The 21,606-nt window shown below is 46.3% G+C and overlaps 1 protein-coding gene across 1 annotated transcript in view; it reads left to right on the top strand.

Moving 5' to 3' along the window:
- The first annotated feature begins 8,632 nt into the window (after positions 1–8,632).
- Positions 8,633–21,606, top strand: part of scfd1 (sec1 family domain containing 1) — a 262,452-nt gene continuing 249,478 nt past the window's right edge. The window contains exon 1 of the mRNA XM_080202894.1: positions 8,633–8,679. Within this exon, the coding sequence (XP_080059020.1) occupies positions 8,649–8,679 (31 nt within the window). The 5' untranslated portion in view covers positions 8,633–8,648. The remainder of the gene's footprint in view (positions 8,680–21,606) is intronic.

Raw genomic sequence — 21,606 nt, 5'->3', positions numbered from 1 at the left:
TTTTAAAAGACTTCTGGATGAGTATATGGGGTTTAATGAGATTGAGGGTTATAGATAGGTCTGTAGGTTGGTAGGTGATGATGTGATCGGCGCAACTTGTGGGCCGAAGGGCCTGTTTGTGCTGTAGTGTTCTATGTTCTATCCTGCATTGTTAGGACAGTCATGTATTTTTAGACAGGTTTTTTCCCAGTGTATTTAAGGTTTAATTTTCAGTTCTGAGCTACAGTTGGGTTTAACAGGGATCGCAAGGTTAACAGAAGTCTCACTCCATTTTATTTGGAAATTCTGCTGATGATCTTAAAGCAAGGTGTTGCCTTCCTGAATGAAAGAATTTGCTGTTCTTATTTTGCCTAAAATCCCTGATGTTCTGGGAAACTTCTGACTTCAATCTGTTTTGAGTTTATAAAAACTGAGAATTGTTAATTCTTCAAAGGACTCCATTTTCAATATCATGTGAGCATTTGCCTGTGCTGTACTAAACCTGTGAAAAGGTTTTTTATTTTGTCTATGGGATTGTGGTAATTCAAACGTTATAGATATCTTTGTTAAGGGTTATATATTATGCGAGGGTGGTTAAGGAGGCCCTGATCACCAGGCGGCTCAATCGCTAGGGGCCTGCATCTGTGGGTTCGATTCCCCCACCCACCCTCTAAAGGCCTTCTGTCTCTTGCAACATCGTCACATCAGAGTGGTGGACCTGGGTATGCTGTGTTAGCGAGTTTCTTTGGCAGGCAGGACGGTGATGATGACTCACTAGGCACCAAATCCATCAAGCATCAAATCTTGATGCTTGATGGATTTGAGAACTCGTCCTTGTTGCCCGGATGAGATTGTTGACCTCCTTGTAGCATTGCTTCCCTGTTCTGGGAGGCCAGTGCCATGGCACTGACTGAGGCAGCAACTGCCTCCCAGGCTGCATTGCTATTAGTTCCACTGGGCCTGCATCCTCCGGGGGGGATGGGGGGGCCGGGTATCCTGCCTCGCCTCTGCCGCATCCAGCGGTCTCCCCAGCTCACTCTCAGTAAGTTAGGGGGCTGGTCATGTGGTAATTTTTTCCTGCCTGCCTGTCCATCCTTGAGCTTTTTATGGAGCTACCCCTTGTTAGGGCAGATCAGCTGCAGGCAGTTTGGCAGAGCATTCCAGCAAGTTGCATGTATTTTGCTTGTTAGTGTTGAGGGGAAGGCAAGTGCGCACTTGCAGGTGTGCTGATTGGAGGGCTGTGATGGATCAATGCCTTCATGATTGAGAACAAAGGAGAGAGGGAGAGGTGTCATACAGTCTTTGGAGTAAGGAGGCGATGAGGGCCTTATGCAGGAGAGCCTAGGGTGTGGGAGAGGGGGTTCTTCCTGCCTGAGATCGATAAGGGCTGCCACTATACCTTAGTGGTGCAAAGGGAGGGAGAGGGCTGCGATTGGTCTTGGTGGGGGGGGGTGGATAAGAGGATCAGTAATGTTATGGGAGTGGGGCAATATCTAGAACATAGAAAAACTACAGCACAAACAGGCCCTTCGGCCCACAAGTTGCACCAATCATATCGCTACCTATAACCCTCAATCCTATTAAGTCCCATGTACTCATCCAGAAGTCTCTTAAAAGACCCTATCGAATTTGCCTCCACCATCACTGACGGCAGCCGATTCCACTCACCCACCACCCTCTGGTGCTGTGTTGTTCTTTGACTACATTGTAGGTTGCTGGCTTATCTAGCTCACATCTTGCTAATTTGAAGAATATGCTTTATTTCCAATGTATTGCCTTTTCGATTACATTTTCTTTAATACCAAAGTTCATATCCAGCAACCTATTAAATACTACTTTTAAATTTCTTTATGCATCTATTGCCTGCTTTGATTTCTTCAAAGGATTCAAATTAATACATTTTGGAAGGTCTAATGCAGATGTGAAATGTACAGTAAATGGCAAACTCTTAAGAGAATTGATAGGCAGACGGTTCTGGGTAGAAAGGTCACTGAAAATGGCAATACAGGTGGAGAAGTTAAGTAAAGAACGCATGTTGCTTTAATTGACTGGATTGGCAGCTTTATAAACCTTAGTTAGGCTGCACTTCGAAGATAGTGTTCAATTCTAGTAGCCATTCTACCAGAAGGATGTGGATGCTTTGGCGAGGGTACTGAAATGATTTACCAGGATCAAATGGAGACCATTAGCTATGAGGGGACATTGGAGAAACTTCTCATTGGAACGACAGATGTTGAGGGGTTATCTGATTGAAGTCTACAAGATTATGAGGGGCATGGGCAGAGTGGATAGTCAGTAGCTTTTTCCCAGGGTGGAAGAGAGAATTATGAGTGGGCATATGTTTCAGGTGTGAAGGGCAAGGTTTAAAGGAGATATACAAGTTTTTTTGTAATTTTTTTACACAGAGAGTGATAGGTGCCTGGAACACGCTGTCAGAGCAGATAGCGGAAGGAGATACGATAGTGACTTTTAATAGGGCGTCTTGACAAATACGTGAATAGATGGGAATTGGGAATATGGTCTCTGGAAGAGTAGGGGCTTTTAGTTCAGACAGGCAGCATAGTCGGTGCAGGCTTGAAAAGTCAAAGGGCCTGTTCCTGTGTTGTAATTTTCATTATCTTTGTTCTAATCCAGCATTGTGTGCCTTTTACAAATATGAATTTGACAGTCTCTAACCAGGTTTTCATTTAAGTTGGTTTAATGTGCTCAAAATAAAGGAAAAGGTGATTGATCGATAATTTCATGCATTTCTCATCTTTTTAAACTGATTAAAGTTTGCCATTCTCCAATGGTTCGACAAATTTCTTGTTAAGAAAATAGCAGGGAAAATTATGACTAGTATTTCAATGATATCTGTGAAATGTTGTGGAATGTACAGAATCCTGTTCTGGTGTTGTATTGTTATTTAATTCAAAGTTTCGTTAAAAGCAATGAGATGCTACTTAAAGACTGAGGCAACGTGTACATTCACTCTGCAGTGTGTGCAGTCACCCTGCAGCAGTGTGCACAATCACTCTGCACTGTGACCAGTCACCCTGCAGCAGAGTGCACAATCACTCTGCACTGTGTGCAGTCACCCTGCAGCAGAGTGCACATTCACTCTGCACTGTGTGCAGTCACCCTGCAGCAGAGTGCACATTCACTCTGCACTGTGACCAGTCACCCTGCAGCAGAGTGCACATTCACTCTGCACTGTGTGCAGTCACCCTGCAGCAGAGTGCACATTCACTCTGCACTGTGTGCAGTCACCCTGCAGCAGAGTGCACATTCACTCTGCACTGTGTGCAGTCACCCTGCAGCAGAGTGCACATTCACTCTGCACTGTGACCAGTCACCCTGCAGCAGAGTGCACATTCACTCTGCACTGTGACCGGTCACCCTGCAGCAGAGTGCACATTCACTCTGCACTGTGTGCAGTCACCCTGCAGTAGAGTGCACATTCATTCTGCACTGTGTGCAGTCACTCTGCACTGTGACCAGTCACCCTGCAGCAGTGTGCACAATCACTCTGCACTGTGACCAGTCACCCTGCAGCAGAGTGCACAATCACTCTGCACTGTGACCAGTCACCCTGCAGTAGAGTGCACATTCATTCTGCACTGTGACCAGTCACCCTGTAGCAGAATGCACATTCACTCTGCACTGTGACCAGTCACCCTGCAGCAGAGTGCACAATCACTCTGCACTGTGACCGGTCACCCTGCAGCAGAATGCACATTCACTCTGCACTGTGACCGGTCACCCTGCAGCAGAGTGCACATTCACTCTGCACTGTGTGCAGTCACCCTGCAGTAGAGTGCACATTCATTCTGCACTGTGTGCAGTCACTCTGCACTGTGACCAGTCACCCTGCAGCAGTGTGCACAATCACTCTGCACTGTGACCAGTCACCCTGCAGCAGAATGCACATTCACTCTGCACTGTGACCAGTCACCCTGCAGCAGAGTGCACATTCACTCTGCACTGTGACTGGTCACCCTGCAGCAGAATGCACATTCACTCTGCACTGTGACCAGTCACCCTGCAGCAGAGTGCACATTCACTCTGCACTGTGACCGGTCACCCTGCAGCAGAGTGCACATTCACTCTGCACTGTGTGCAGTCACCCTGCAGTAGAGTGCACATTCATTCTGCACTGTGTGCAGTCACTCTGCACTGTGACCAGTCACCCTGCAGCAGTGTGCACAATCACTCTGCACTGTGACCAGTCACCCTGCAGCAGAATGCACATTCACTCTGCACTGTGACCAGTCACCCTGCAGCAGTGTGCACAATCACTCTGCACTGTGACCGGTCACCCTGCAGCAGAATGCACATTCACTCTGCACTGTGACCAGTCACCCTGCAGCAGAGTGCACATTCACTCTGCACTGTGACTGGTCACCCTGCAGCAGAATGCACATTCACTCTGCACTGTGACCAGTCACCCTGCAGCAGAGTGCACATTCACTCTGCACTGTGACCGGTCACCCTGCAGCAGAGTGCACATTCACTCTGCACTGTGACCGGTCACCCTGCAGCAGAGTGCACATTCACTCTGCACTGTGACCAGTCACCCTGCAGTAGAGTGCACATTCATTCTGCACTGTGTGCAGTCACCCTGCAGTAGAGTGCACATTCATTCTGCACTGTGTGCAGTCACTCTGCACTGTGACCAGTCACCCTGCAGCAGAGTGCACAATCACTCTGCACTGTGACCAGTCACCCTGCAGCAGAGTGCACATTCACTCTGCACTGTGACCAGTCACCCTGTAGCAGAATGCACATTCACTCTGCACTGTGACCAGTCACCCTGCAGCAGAGTGCACATTCACTCTGCACTGTGACCAGTCACCCTGCAGCAGAGTGCACAATCACTCTGCACTGTGTGCAGTCACTCTGCACTGTGTGCAGTCACCCTGCAGCACAGTGCACAATCACTCTGCACTGTGACCAGTCACCCTGCAGCAGAGTGCACATTCACTCTGCACACTGACCGGTCACCCTGCAGCAGTGTGCACATTCACTCTGCACTGTGTGCAGTCACTCTGCACTGTGTGCAGTCACCCTGCAGCACAGTGCACAATCACTCTGCACTGTGACCAGTCACCCTGCAGCAGAGTGCACATTCACTCTGCACACTGACCGGTCACCCTGCAGCAGAGTGCACATTCACTCTGCACTGTGACCGGTCACCCTGCAGCAGAGTGCACATTCACTCTGCACTGTGACCAGTCACCCTGCAGCAGTGCACATTCACTCTGCACTGTGTGCAGTCACTATGCACTGTGACCAGTCACCCTGCAGCAGAGTGCACAATCACTCTGTACTGTGTGCAGTCACCCTGCAGCAGTGTGCACAATCACTCTGCACTGTGACCGGTCACCCTGCAGCAGAGTGCACATTTACTCTGCACTGTGACCGGTCACCCTGCAGCAGAGTGCACATTCACTCTGCACTGTGACCAGTCACCCTGCAGCAGTGCACATTCACTCTGCACTGTGTGCAGTCACTATGCACTGTGACCAGTCACCCTGCAGAATGCACAATCACTCTGCACTGTGTGCAGTCACCCTACAGCAGAGTGCACATTCACTCTGCACTGTGTGCAGTCACCCTGCAGCAGAGTGCACATTTACTCTGCACTGTGACCGGTCACCCTGCAGCAGAGTGCACATTCACTCTGCACTGTGACCAGTCACCCTGCAGCAGTGCACATTCACTCTGCACTGTGTGCAGTCACTATGCACTGTGACCAGTCACCCTGCAGAGTGCACAATCACTCTGCACTGTGTGCAGTCACCCTACAGCAGAGTGCACATTCACTCTGCACTGTGTGCAGTCACCCTGCAGCAGAGTGCACATTCACTCTGCACTGTGACCAGTCACCCTGCAGCAGTGTGCACATTCACTCTGCACTGTGACCAGTCACCCTGCAGCAGTGCACATTCACTCTGCACTGTGTGCAGTCACTATGCACTGTGACCAGTCACCCTGCAGCAGAGTGCACAATCACTCTGCACTGTGTGCAGTCACCCTGCAGCAGAGTGCACATTCACTCTGCACTGTGTGCAGTCACCCTGCAGCAGTGCACATTCACTCTGCACTGTGTGCAGTCACTATGCACTGTGACCAGTCACCCTGCAGCAGAGTGCACAATCACTGCACTGTGTGCAGTCACCCTGCAGCAGAGTGCACATTCACTCTGCACTGTGTGCAGTCACCCTGCAGCAGTGCACATTCACTCTGCACTGTGTGCAGTCACTATGCACTGTGACCAGTCACCCTGCAGCAGAGTGCACAATCACTCTGCACTGTGTGCAGTCACCCTGCAGCAGTGCACATTCACTCTGCACTGTGTGCAGTCACTATGCACTGTGACCAGTCACCCTGCAGCAGAGTGCACAATCACTGCACTGTGTGCAGTCACCCTGCAGCAGAGTGCACATTCACTCTGCACTGTGACCAGTCACCCTGCAGCAGTGTGCACATTCACTCTGCACTGTGACCAGTCACCCTGCAGCAGTGCACATTCACTCTGCACTGTGTGCAGTCACTATGCACTGTGACCAGTCACCCTGCAGCAGAGTGCACAATCACTCTGCACTGTGTGCAGTCACCCTGCAGCAGAGTGCACATTCACTCTGCACTGTGTGCAGTCACTCTGCACTGTGACCAGTCACCCTGCAGAGTGCACAATCACTCTGCACTGTGTGCAGTCACCCTGCAGCAGTGTGCACAATCACTCTGCAGCAGTGTGCACAATCACTCTGCACTGTGACCGGTCACCCTGCAGCAGAGTGCACATTCACTCTGCACTGTGACCGGTCACCCTGCAGCAGAGTGCACATTCACTCTGCACTGTGACCAGTCACCCTGCCGCAGAGTGCACATTCACTCTGCACTGTGACCAGTCACCCTGCAGCAGTGCACATTCACTCTGCACTGTGTGCAGTCACTATGCACTGTGACCAGTCACCCTGCAGCAGAGTGCACAATCACTCTGCACTGTGTGCAGTCACCCTGCAGCAGAGTGCACATTCACTCTGCACTGTGTGCAGTCACTCTGCACTGTGACCAGTCACCCTGCAGAGTGCACAATCACTCTGCACTGTGTGCAGTCACCCTACAGCAGAGTGCACAATCAGTGCACTGTGTGCAGTCACCCTGCAGCAGAGTGCACAATCACTGCACTGTGTGCAGTCACCCTGTAGCAGAGTGCACAATCAGTGCACTGTGTGCAGTCACCCTGCAGCAGAGTGCACAATCACTGCACTGTGTGCAGTCACCCTGTAGCAGTGTGCACAATCACTGCACTGTGTGCAGTCACCCTGTAGCAGTGTGCACAATCACTCTGCACTGTGTGCAGTCACCCTGCAGCAGAGTGCACATTCACTCTGCACTGTGTGCAGTCACCCTGCAGCAGAGTGCACATTCACTCTGCACTGTGACGAGTCACCCTGCAGCAGAGTGCACATTCACTCTGCACAGTGATCGGTCACCCTGCAGCAGTGCACATTCACTCTGCACTGTGTGCAGTCACCCTGCACTGTGTGCAGTCACCCTGCAGCAGAGTGCACAATCACTCTGCACTGTGTGCAGTCACCCTGCAGCAGAGTGCACAATCACTCTGCACTGTGTGCAGTCACCCTGCAGCAGAGTGCACAATCACTCTGCACTGTGTGCAGTCACCCTGCAGCAGAGTGCACAATCACTCTGCACTGTGTGCAGTCACCCTGCAGCAGAGTGCACAATCACTCTGCACTGTGTGCAGTCACCCTGCAGCAGAGTGCACAATCACTCTGCACTGTGTGCAGTCACCCTGCAGCAGAGTGCACAATCACTCTGCACTGTGTGCAGTCACCCTGCAGCAGAGTGCACAATCACTCTGCACTGTGTGCAGTCACCCTGCAGCAGAGTGCACAATCACTCTGCACTGTGTGCAGTCACCCTGCAGCAGAGTGCACAATCACTCTGCACTGTGACCAGTCACCCTGCAGCAGAGTGCACAATCACTCTGCACTGTGACGAGTCACCCTGCAGCAGAGTGCACATTCACTCTGCACTGTGACCAGTCACCCTGCAGCAGAGTGCACATTCACTCTGCACTGTGACCAGTCACCCTGCAGCAGAGTGCACATTCACTCTGCACTGTGACCAGTCACCCTGCAGCAGAGTGCACAATCACTCTGCACTGTGACCAGTCACCCTGCAGCAGAGTGCACATTCACTCTGCACTGTGACCAGTCACCCTGCAGCAGAGTGCACAATCACTCTGCAGTGTGTGCAGTCACCCTGCAGCAGAGTGCACATTCACTCTGCACTGTGACCAGTCACCCTGCAGCAGAGTGCACAATCACTCTGCACTGTGACCAGTCACCCTGCAGCAGAGTGCACATTCACTCTGCACTGTGACCAGTCACCCTGCAGCAGAGTGCACATTCACTCTGCACTGTGACCAGTCACCCTGCAGCAGAGTGCACAATCACTCTGCAGTGTGTGCAGTCACCCTACAGCAGAGTGCACAATCACTGCACTGTGTGCAGTCACCCTGCAGCAGAGTGCACATTCACTCTGCACTGTGACCAGTCATCCTGTAGCTTCCGCTCTCAGCGTTCTTGGGGAATTGCGTAGACACTGAGCCGGAATCGCCACGTCATCGCGATCGGCGTCATCTGGCCAAAGGGAAGATGGCGGCGTCTGTGCGAGAGAAGCAGATTGGTGAGTGTCTATTTGACAACAGTTTGGAGTAGGAAATGGAAATTTTGTCTACGTTGACAAAGCTGTGGTATAGAAAAGTGACTGAATTGTGTTGCATCAGCCTGTGACTGCTGTGCAGTTCTCAGGCGTTTGTAACTTGATGATATGGGTTTTAAGGTTGAGGTGGGAGTTGCTGATGTTGGCACTAGGTGTTTTTTAAAAAAAATTATTCCAATTCAATCAAATGAAGTTCGATTCAGAGTCTCAACAAGTTGAGACATTCCCGATCCACGCTGAGAAGACAGGGCTCTCATTCTCCTGTCTTGGGTTTGATCTAATGGTCCATACTGATAGGAATAAGCATAGCTCCTCCTCCAAGGCTTGATCTCATTTGCATTTTTGCCAGAAAGCCGAGATGACACTTTTTAAAAATTGCTTCACATGAAGCTGAAATGTAACCTAATGACTTCAACCAAGATAACCATGTTGATACTACTGTTGGTCTTAGCCAAAAGGTTTTTAATTTGTGTATTATTCTGTCATTTCTAAAGGGGTTAATTTTTATGCATAGGTATACTTTCTTGGACCGGCACTGCTGTCTAAATAGGAAAAACTACTGTGTTGCATAAAATCTGAGTTTTAAAAAAGTTTCAGTTTCGTCTCTATGGTGTCCAGTAATTGTGAATTATTTGTTCACAAGTGGTTAAATATGTTTGGCAATATCACATTTTTCTGACTAATGTTGAATTTCACTTTCATACTTATTTGTACATATGCATGCCCACAAGATCATTTGTTACAACCAAAAAAAGTCTTTTACTGGAGGGGCATTGTAACTACAAACTTTATTTAAAAAAAACAGCCAAACATCTGACTTGTCTTTAATAACAATTGTTTATATCCAATTCAATCCAATCAAAATCCAATTCAGAGTTTCAGCAAGTGAGACATTCCAGATCCAAGCTGACAATTGCATGCATGTTGTGTTACAATTCAGGATCATCTTTAGATTTTAAGTTATTTTCCATGATCCAACCTTCAGGGGTGGGATCCTGAGTAGAGGGGGTGAAAGTGAGGGGGGCATAGATGGGGACTGCAATGCACGGCATCGTGGGGGTGGGGCGGAGCAGGGTTTGAAATGCGTATACTTTAATGCGAGGAGTATTCGCAATAAAGTGGATGAACTTGCAGCGTGGATCAGTACCTGGGACTTTGATGTTGTGGCCATTTCAGAGACATGGATAGAGCAGGGGCAGGAATGGATGTTGCAGGTCCCGGGGTACAAATGCTTTAGTCGGAGTAGAGAAGGAGGTAGAAGGGGGGGGTGGGGTAGCATTATTGGTCAAGGACTGTATCACAGTGTCAGAGAGGAAGTTTGATGAGGACTTGTCTGTTGAGGTAGTATGGGCGGAGATTAAAAATAGGAGAGGAGAGGTCACCCTGCTGGGAGTCTTTTATAGACCTCCAAAAAGTTCTAGAGAGGCTGAGGAAAGGATTGCGAAGACGATCCTGGTTAGGAGTGAAAGTAATAGGGTAATTGTCATGGGGGACTTTAACTTTACTAATATTGATTGGAATTGCTATAGCTCTAGCTCGTTAGAGGGGTCAGTTTTTGTTCAAAGTGTGCAGGAAGGTTTTTTGACTCAGTATGTAGATAGGCCAACTAGAGGTGAGGCTATATTGGATTTGGTGCTGGGTAATGAGCCAGACCAGGTGCTAGACTTGGAAGTTGGTGTGCATTTCAGTGATTGTGACCACAATTCGGTTACGTTCACCTTAGTGATGGAAAGGGATAGGCATGAACCTCGGGTCAGTAGTTTTAGCTGGGGGAAGGGTAATTATGAGGCTATTAGGAGAGAATTAGGAAGCATTGGTTGGACTAGGAGATTACAGGGACTGGGAACGTCCGAAATGTGGAATTTTTTCAAGGAGCAGCTACTGCGGGTCTGTGATAGGTATGTCCCTGTCAGGCAAGGAGGATTTGGTAGGGTTAGGGAACCGTGGTGTACTAAAAAAGTTGTTTCGTTGGTTAGGAAGAAAAAGGAGGCTTATGTTCGGATGAGGCTTGAGGGCTCAGGTAGTGCATTAGAAAGCTTTAGATTGGCTAGGAGGGAGTTGAAGAGGGAGTTAAGAAGGGCTAAAAGAGGACATGAGATGACTTTGGCTGATAGGATTAAGGAGAATCCTAAGGCGTTCTATAGGTATGTCAAGAACAGAAGGTTGGTTAGGGCAAGATTAGGGCCAGTTACAGACAGTAGAGGGAAGTTGTGTGTGGAACCGGCAGAGATTGGAGAGGCATTGAACCAATGTTTCTCTTCGGTGTTCACGCAGGGGGACGTGAATGTAGCTGAGGAGGACACTGGGGTGCAGGGGTGTAAAATAAAAGTATTGCAGTTGATACCGGGGATGTGCTGGATATTCTAGAGGGCTTGAAAATAGATCAGTCCCCTGGTCCGGACGGGATTAACCCTAGGATTCTCTGGGAGGCTAGAGAGGTGATTGCAGAGCCTCTGGCTCTGATCTTCAGGTCATCGTTGGTCTCTGGTATAGTACCGGAAGATTGGAGGACAGCGAATGTTGTCCCATTGTTTAAGAAGGGGAACAGAGACTTCCCTGGGAATTATAGACCGGTGAGTCTTCTGTTGTGGGCAAGGTTTTAGAAAGAATTATTCGGGATAGGATTTATAGTTATTTGGAGAGTAATGAATTGATTAGAGACAGTCAGCATGGTTTTGTAGCAGGTAGGTCGTGCCTTACTAACCTTATTGAGTTCTTTGAGAATGTGACCAAAGAGGTGGATAGGGGTAAGGCAGTTGACGTATATATGGATTTTAGTAAGGCGTTTGATAAGGTTCACCATTGGTAGGCTTCTGCAGAAAATGCAGATGTATGGGATTGGGGGTAATCTAGGTACTTGGATCAGGAATTGGCTAACAGATAGGAGACAGAGGGTGGTGGTTGATGGTGAATATTCGTCATGGAGTTCGGTTACGAGTGGTGTGCCTCAGGGATCTGTTTTGGGGCCACTGCTGTTTGTAATTTTTATTAATGATCTGGATGAGGGTATAGTTGGGTGGATTAGTAAGTTTGCTAAAGACACCAAAGTCGGAGGTGTGGTAGATTGTGAGGAAGGGTGTCATTGTTTGCAGGGTGACTTAGACAGGTTGCAGAGCTGGGCCGCGAGGTGGCGGATGGTGTTTAATGCAGAGAAGTGTGAGGTAATTCATTTCGGTAGGAGTAACAGATGTGTTGAATATAGGGCTAACGGGAGGACTTTGAATAGTGTGGAGGAGCAGAGGGATCTAGGTGTATGTGTACATAGATCCCTGAAAGTTGGGAATCAAGTAGATAAGGTTGTTAAGAAGGCATACGGTGTCTTGGCATTTATTGGTAGGGGGATTGAATTTAGGAGTCGCAGCGTCATGTTGCAACTGTACACAACTCTGGTGCGGCCGCACTTGGAGTACTGTGTGCAGTTCTGGTCCCCACATTACAGGAAGGACGTGGAGGCTTTGGAGAGGGTGCAGAGGAGGTTTACCAGGATGTTGCCTGGTATGGAGGGGAGGTCCTATGAGGAGAGACTGAGGGATTTGGGGTTGTTTTCGCTGGAAAGAAGGAGGCTAAGAGGGGATCTTATTGAAACATATAAGATGATTAGAGGTTTAGATAGGGTGGATAGTGATAGCCTTTTTCCTCGGATGGAGAAAGCTAGCACGAGGGGGCATGGCTTTAAATTAAGGGGGGGGTAGTTATAGGACGGATGTCAGGGGTAGGTTCTTTACCCAGAGGGTGGTGAGGGATTGGAATGCCCTGCCTGCTGCGGTTGTAAATGCACCTAGTTTGGGGGCGTTTAAGAGATCTGTGGATAGGTTTATGGATGAAAAGGGATTGGTTTAGATTAGTGGGTCAGTGTTTTTTTTTAAAAAAACTGGTCGGCGCAACATCGTGGGCCGAAGGGCCTGTTCTGCGCTGTAATGTTCTATGTTCAGTGATCTTTTCCAGGAGATGTATGTTTAACACTACCTTTGTACAAATGGGTCATTTTGCAGTTGAGTAAAATTCTTTTTAGGTGCTTTGAGAACATTACTAAGGTTATGTCGATATTCATCTAAGAAAACGTGATACTCCATTTTATTTGGGTCGCAATTTTATTATTTTTCATTTCCTCATTGGATTTAAGATGTGTTCAATTCTGTTCTGGTTTTAATTAATGATAAAGAACCTAATTCCAGTTTTTCCACTCTTCAAAGTCATTTAATGGTACCGTACTAGAGTATTGCTGAAAGAGATGTTGAAACCTTGTCTTGGATTCATCAGGACAATTCCTAATAATGCTGGGAAAAGGGAAACGAAATTTGTACTGATTGGCAAGTGGACTCTGGCCGAGGCATTACCATGGAGAATGCAGCAGTTAAAGAACTATTCCAGTTTAAAATCTAACCCATTTAGTGCCGTGATGGTGCCACAAAACACAAGAAGGTAGCCTGAACATGAAGGTAGGGCTGTATACTGCTCAGTTGTCCCAGTGCTGTCAAGGGTACATACATCTGTGACAGATTGGTGCAGATGATGTTAAGTAGGTTTTTCCTTCTTGGTTCCCTGGTGCAGACCTAGTCTTGCAGCTATGTCTTTTAGGACTCAAACAAGTTGGTGATTAGTGGTGCTGTTGAGCCACTTTTGGCAGTGGACACAAGTCCCCACCCTGTGACTTTGCCTTGTTTTATCCAATTCATGTTCAACGTGGAGGAGTAATGAGCTTCGATGAGGAGTCATCTGACTTAATGTTGGCTCCATTCTCTCTCTCTCTCTACAGATGTTGTTAGACCTGTTGAGAGTTTCTTGCATTTTCTGTTTTTGTGTGTGATGTAACAGTATTAATTCATTAGCTGAAGGGTGGGCATCATAGGTCGTAAACAGAAGGACATGGCGGATATTTGATCTGATGCCACGAGACTTCACATGGTTTGAAGTCAACATTAAGAATTTGCAGGGCAACTCTGTCCAGACTGTGCTGGCAGTGAGACTTTCCTGCCAGTGAGACAAGACATACCCAGGGTGGCACCTACAACATTGCTTGTAAGCTATGATTCAGTGAATTTAATCTTGTCAGGCTGTTGCTTGGGGCAGCGTGCTCTGTTTTTGCACAAGCCCCCAACTAGAGGACTGTACCAAGGTCAATAGAGCTGACTTTGCTACTTTGTCACAAGTATGGCACATTGTTTAGCACTGCTGCCTTACAGCCCCAGGGAACCAACTTCGATTTCAGCCTTGGGTCACTGTATGTGCAGATTTGCACATTCTCCCAGCGTCTGTTTGGGTTTTCTGTGGATGCTCCAGTTTCCCCCCTCAGTTTGAAAGATGTGCTGGTTAGGTGTACTGACCAGAACAGGTGCCGGAGTGTGGCAACTAGGGGATTTTCACAGTAACTTCATTGCAGTATTATAAGCCTTACTTGTGACTAATAAATAAACTTTAAACTTTAGGCTTACATAAACACTGTAATGAAGTTACTGTGAAAATCCCCTAGTTGCCACTCTCTGGTGCCTTTGCGGGTACGTTGTGGGAGAATTTAGCATGGCCAATACACCTAACAATTACATCTTTTGGATAGTGGAAGGAAACTGGAGCGCACAGATGAAACCCATGCAGACATGGGGAGAACATGCAAACTCTATAAAGACAGTGATCCAAGCTGAGAGTCGAATCTGGGTCCCTGGCGCTGTGCAGCATCAATGCTAACCGCTGTGGTGGTTTCATACAACTGAGTGGCTATTTGAGAGAATATCTAAAAGTCACCAATATCACTGAGTTTGGAGTCACAAGGTAAGGAATGTCAAATTTATTTTCCTAAATAACATTGGTGAACCAAATTACAACAGTGAAAAATGGTTTCACGGTCACCACTACTGAGACTAGTTTTGTTTTAAATTCTTGATATATTAATTGAAGTTGAATTCAAATCTTGGAGCATTCGCCTGGGACTATGCATTACCAGACAGACTAGGTGCCACTGCCTCCCCTAACCTGTTCTGCCATCTACTTAGACAATGGCGGATTTATGCCTGTACATCATTTACTCGCTTTTATTCTATATCCCTAGTACTCTCCCTGAACAAAAACCTGTTGATCTCAGCTGTGAAAGTTTAAATTGACCCAGCCTTTTGCAGACAAGATCATGGAAGTCTTGAGTTGCTATCAGTTCTTAAGTGTAAGAGCTATAATGCAAGTGTTGAGTCTTTTGCTCATTCTGTGCCTGAGCAGAGGGTCATTTGAACAGCTGTTTAAAAATAATGGAAGCTGCTGTATTTATTCTGACTTCTGCTTGTGTGTTACTTTTAGAAAATCTGTTTTGTAGTTTATAGCTTAAACCTTTGGCTGACATTGTTTATCTTTCTGTTACCCCAGTCAGAAAATACAAGAGAACTTGTCAGTTTAGTGAGCTATCAGAAATATTTTCTTATATCCTTGACAAGCAACACCATTAGTTATTGAATGTATTGAGTCAGTTTTTAATATGTATTTGTGCTTAACCGTCAATTTGGCTCCCATAGCATTTTTATCGCTTGTTTAGACAGTTGGGAATTCAAATTGTACTTTGGGTCTGGAGTGATCACGCTGATCTTTGAGGGCTATGTTGTTTTCTCAGAAGGTGTCTTTTCAATATAATTGTCAATTTAAGGCTTTGCTTTCCTGTTCGGGGAGGGGGGGTGGAGTGGGGCGGGGGGGGGGAGGGGGGGGTGGAGTTGGGTGAAAGATAACTTGCACTTTGAAGTGGGAGCTCTGTGTCCAGGCCGATTCTCTTTGCTAGGCCAACACGACCAAAAGCAGATTCTGATCTTCCATCCGTTTGTGGTACATTGCAGTGCAGATGAGCTCCATTCACTGATATTGTACAGTTCAAAAGATACTTGAAGCACTTTGGGATGATTTGAGATTCTTTCATTTCTTTGGTGCTGAGGCAACGTGAATAATTGCAATATGTGAATAAATGCAATAAACAGGCCATTTTGTTTATTACTTGCAGCATTTATGAAAAATAGGTACTCAGATTTCTGAATAATACTGTTAGATGGTTTTCTTCTACACAGCAGGGATTCAATGGAAGAGATTTAAAAGTTGAAACAAAACTTTCTTCATGAGCTCTCTTTTCAATTTGAGACCATCTAAGTTTATATCATAGGTATGGGCTGTGCCTCAGACATACCTTTTTGCAGAGCATTCCAAGTTTTCAGAATCTGAACTATGCAACCATTGGAAGAATTAAGTGGATATGTGAACATGGGTTACGTTTGCCCTTCATAAAGGAAACCAGGCTTGATGATGTCACTTCCTAACAAGTAAAATCAGAAACAAAATATTTTGATAATTGCATACTGGTTTCAAAGGTTTGGATGTGTACAAATGAAATTTACAAGAAAGATAATTTATGTATGTCAAGGACGCATGGTCAGACTTTGATAGATTTCACATAAGAATCACAGAATACTATAGTGCAGCAGAGGCCCTTTGGCTCATCACGTCTGCACCGATGCATGAAATGCCCTGACTGACGCATCTGATCCCATTTGCCAGCACTTGGCCCATAGCTTTGAATGTTATGGCGTGCCAAGTACTCATCCAGGCATTTTTTAAAAGGATGTGAGGCATCCCGCCTCCACCACCCTCCCAAGGCAGTGCATTCTTCTGTGTAAAACAGAAAGTTTTCCTCAAATCCCACCCCCCCCCCGAAACTTTCCACTCCTCACTATTAACTGTGTCCCCTCTAAACTGACCCTTCAACTAAGGGGAACAGCTGCTCCCTAACCACCCTGTCCATATCCCTCAATCATGAACATCTCAGTTAGGTCAGCCTTCAGTCTTTTCTGCTCCAACGAAAACAACCCAAGCCTATCCAACCTTTTTATAACTTAAATCTTTCATCCCAGGCAGCATCTTGGTAAGTCTCCTCTGCATCCCCTCCAGAGCGTTCATATTCTTCCTATAATGTGGTGACCAGAACTGCCTACTGTATTCCAGCTGTGGCCTCACCAAAGTTCTTCACAACTCCATGACTTCTCTGCACTTGTAATCTATACCCCAATTGAAAGAATAAGAAATAAGAACATAAGAAATAGGAGCAGGAGTAGGCCATCTAGCCCTTCGAGCCTGCCCCGAATATAACATGTTATATTCATATTCATGAATATGAATATAACATGGAATATGGCAGATTGTATATGAGATTGAAGAAGTTCAGTTTCCCTTGTTCAGTGTTAGTATTTATGTTGCTGAATTGTGCTGGAGTTGTCACACATGGAAAGACTCGAATTGGTGTTCAGTTCTGAGAGAAAGACTCCATGGTGGATCAGATATGTGCTGCCTTAGACTTCCTGGGAAAGCAGTCATTTCCAGCAGTCTTGGTGAAACAAATGGTATGTCCCATGAAGTCATAGAGAATAGAAGGCTTGATGATTATTGCACTCTGAGATCATCCAGAGGCACTGTTATCAGTATAATGGAAGACTTGTAGCCAAGAAGAATGAGGATAAAAATACTTTTTAGTAGATTGGGATGCCACAGCAAAGTACAGGATTGGAATAGTATGAATAGACAAATGAATCCCAGAATATTAGGAGCTGCCTAAAACATAGTCATACATACATACAAATTAGGAGCAGGAGTAGGCCATTCAGCTCATTGAGCCCTCTTCACCATTCAATAAGATCATGGCTGATCTGATTCAACCCCGCTTTTTTCCCAATCTCCATAACCCGTGAATACTGAGTGGATCAAAAATCATTGTAACTAACTCAGTCTTTAATAGCAATGACTCAGTCTTTACTGCTTTGAGGAAGTGAATTCCAAAAAATTGGTTAAAATAGGTGGGAAGGTAAAATGGTGGAGAATATTTCTTCTCGGTATTCACACAGGAAAAAAAACAATGTTGTTGAGGAGAATACTGACACACAGTCTACTAGGCTAGACGGGATTGAGATTCATAAGGAGGAGGTGTTAGCAATTCTGGAAGGTATGAAAATAGATAAGTCCCCTGGGCCGGATGGGATTTATCCTAGGATTCTCTGGGAGGCTAGGGAGGAGATTGCAGAGCCTTTGGCTTTGATCTTTAGGTCGTCATTGTCTACAGGAATACTGCCAGAAGACTGGAGGATAGCAAATGTCCCCTTGTTGAAGAAGGGGAGTCGAGACAACTCTGGTAATTATAGACCAGTAAGTCTTACTTCTGCTGTGGGCAAAGTTTTGGAAAGGATTATAACAGACAAGATTTATAATCATCTAGAAAGGAATAATTTGATTAGGGATAGTCAACACGGTTTTGTGAAGGGTAGGTCGTGCCTCACAAACCTTATTGAGTTCTTTTGAGAAGGTGACCAAAGAAGTGGATGAGGGTAAAGCAATTGATGTGGTGTACGTGGATTTCAGTGAAGTGTTTGATAAGGTTCCCCACGGTAAGCTATTGCAGAAGATATGGAGGCATGGGATTGAGGGTGATTTAGCAGTTTGGATCAGAAATTGGCTAGCTGCAAGAAGACAGGGTGGTGGTTGATGGGAAATGTTCACCTTGGAGTTCCGTTACTAGTGATGTACTGCAAGGATCTGTTTTGAGGCCACTGCTGTTCGTCATTTTTATAAATGACCTGGATGAGGGCGTAGAAGGATGCGGTAGTAAATTTGTAGATGACCCTAAAGTCGATGGAACTGTGGACAGTGTGGAAGGATGTTGCAGGTTACAGAGGGACATAGATAAACTGCAGAGCTGGGCAGGGAGGTGGAAAGTGGAGTTTAATGCGGGAAAGTGTGAAATGATTCACTTTGGAAGGAGTAACAGGAATACAGAGTACTGGGCTAATGGTAAGTTACTTGGTAGTGTGGTTGAGCAGAGAGATCTCGGTGTCCTGAAAGTTGGCACCTAGGTTGATAGGGTTGTTAAGAAATTGTACGATGCGTTAGTTTTTATTGGTAGTGGGATTGAGTTCAGGAGCCATGAGGTCATGTTGCAGCTGTACAAAACTCTGGTATGGCCATACTTGGAGTATTGCGTACAGTTCTGGTGGCCGCATTATAGGAAGGATGTGGAAGCATTGGAAAGGGTGCAGAAGAGACTTACCAGGATGTTGCCTGGTATTGTGGAAGGTTTTATGAGGAAAGGCTGAGGGATTTGAGGCTGTTTTCGTTAGAGAGAAGAAGGTTCAGAGGTGACTTAGTAGAGGCATATAAGATGATCAGAGGATTAGATAGAGTGGACCGTGAGAGCCTTTTTCCTTGGATGGAGATGGCTGGCATGAGGGGACACAGCTTTAAATTAAGGGGTGATAGATATAGGACAGATGTCGGAGGTAAGCTCTTTACTCAGAGAATAGTACGGGCGTGGAATGCCCTGCCTGCAACAGTAGTGGATTTGCCAACATTAAGGGCATTTAAATGGTCATTGGATAAACATATGAATGATATTGGAGTAGTGTAGGTTAGATGGGCTTGAGATTGATTTTGCAGGTCGACGCAACATCGAGGGCCAAAGGGCCTGTACTGCACTGTTGTTCTACTGTACACTACTCTGGTGCGGCCGCACTTGGAGTACTGCGTGCAGTTCTGGTCCCCACATTACAAGAAGGATGTGGAGGCTTTGGAGAGGGTGCAGAGGCGGTTTACTAGGATGTTGCCTGGTATGGTGGGGAGGTCCTATGAGGAGAGACTGAAGGATTTAGGGTTGTTTTCGTTGGAAAGAAGGCGGCTAAGAGGGGATCTTATTGAAACATATAAGATGATTAGAGGTTTAGATAGGGTGGATAGTGATAGCCTTTTTCCTCGGATGGAGAAAGCTAGCACGAGGGGGCATGGCTTTAAATTAAGGGGGGGTAGCTACAGGACGGATGTCAGGGGAAGGTTCTTTACCCAGAGGGTGGTGAGGGATTGGAATGCCCTGCCTGCTGCAGTTGTAAATGCGCCTAGTTTGGGGGCGTTTAAGAGATCTTTGGATAGGTTTATGGACGAAAAGGGATTGGTATAGGCTAGTGGGTCATTGTTTATGTAACTGGTCGGCGCAACATCGTGGGCCGAAGGGCCTGTTCTGCGCTGTAATGTTCTATGTTCTATGTTCAGTGGCAGATATTTAATGAGATAATTCATAACTCTGAATAAGGATATATTTCACTAAGATGCAACGAGGAGGATGCACCAGCTGAGGAAGTTTCAGATTTTACCAAATGGACAGAAAAGACGTAAAGGTCTGAAAAAAAATCTGTGGGTCTTTGAATCTCCTCCCACTCCCTCTGCCCTTACCAAAATGGTCATCTATGTGCCCTACTGCCTGAACAATCCCTGCCTTTCCCTTCCAAGATAAGAGCGGTGGGGACCTGGGTATCCCAGGCCTGTCTTGGGGAGGAAGGTCTAACTCCCTGCTCACCTCTTTGATTCTCATTTTCAAGATGTTGACCAGTGAGCCCCAACCCATTACATTACTCCATGCTTTCAAGTCTGGAATTCTCTTTTTCCTACTTTAAGATACTTCTGAAAGTCTACCTCTTTGACCAATCTTCTGACCATCTGTGAATGACCTTGGGATGTTTCGTCACGTTAAAGGCTCTTTTTCTCTATTCTATCACGGGATGTGGTCATCGCCAGCATTGCCACCATTTGTTATCCTTCACGAATTGCCCTTGAACTGAATGACCCGTGAGGCCATTTCATAGGGTAGTTGAGGGTCAGCCACATTGCTGTCATTCTGGAATCGCATGGAGACCAGATCAGGTAAGGATGGCAGATTCCTCCCCTAAGGGACACTAGTGAACCAGTTTGGTCTTTATGAAGATCGATGGTAGTTTGGTGATCACCAGATGCAACTTGTTGTTACCTTACATTGGTAGAATCCAAAATATCTCTGAACATTAAACCCTTGTTCTTCAGTTACCACAATGAGTTTTTGACTGGAAGTTTAAACCTGCTGTGTTCCACTCTGTCAAGAACAGATCCCAGTTTTACACTAATCTCTGATTTGACAGCACGTTTCCTGCATTCACTCAAATAAAAGCAACATTCTGTCAAACACCAAAGGCAAGATGGTAGGCAATGAAGGTGAACATGGTAAAAGAGAAAAACAGAAATCCCGTCTGAGAGAAGAGCAGTACTACTTCAAGGAAGGCATTCGCTGTTCCTCCAAACTGTAAACCCAGTTGTAAAGAAGCTTTCGGTTCCATGTCTAGGAACTTGGAAATATGGATGAGACTGTCTGGGACACACTTTTCTCACATTTAGTCTTCAATATGATTAGCACCAGAAGAATCCAACCTCTGCAGTCACTTGTGAACTTACTGGTGTGTTAGTAGGTTAGAAAACTGAGTGAATCCCTTCCCACACATGGAGCAGACGAATGGCCTTTTTCCGGTCTGAGTGCATTGGTGTTTCAGCTCATTATCACTGCTTTCAAAGCTCTCTTCACATAAGACCATAAGATATGGAGCAGAATTAGGTCGTTCGGTCCATCAAGTCTGCTCTGTCGTTCAGTCATGGCTGATATGATCCTTTTCCCCATTCTTCTGCCTTCTCCCCATAACCCTTGATCTCATTATTGATTAAGAACCTATCTATTTCTGTCTTAAAGACACTAAATGACCTGGCGTCAAAGCACTCTATGGCACAGAATCAAATGTCCTGACTGAACCTGCCTTACCACGCTTGTAGGCAGTGCATTCCAGATTTTATCCACTTGCTGTGCAAATAAGGTTTTCTCATATCGCCATTCGTCTTTTGCCAATTGCTTGAATTTGTGTCCTCTAGTTCTTGAACCTTCCACAAATTGGATCATTTCATCAATGTCCACTTTGCTTCATGATTTTAAATGGAATCATAGAAACCCGACAGTGCAGAAAGAGGCCATCTGGTCCATTGAGTCTGCACTGACCACAATCTCACCCAGGCCAAACCTCCATATCCCTACACACTTACCTGCTAATC

The sequence above is a fragment of the Carcharhinus amblyrhynchos genome, chromosome 14, assembly GCF_965287045.1.
Source record: "Carcharhinus amblyrhynchos chromosome 14, sCarAmb.v2.hapA, whole genome shotgun sequence".
In the NCBI taxonomy this organism is placed as follows: Eukaryota; Metazoa; Chordata; class Chondrichthyes; order Carcharhiniformes; family Carcharhinidae; genus Carcharhinus; species Carcharhinus amblyrhynchos.
The sequence above is the reverse complement of the archived record's forward strand: the minus strand, read 5'-3'. Positions and strand labels throughout refer to the sequence as shown.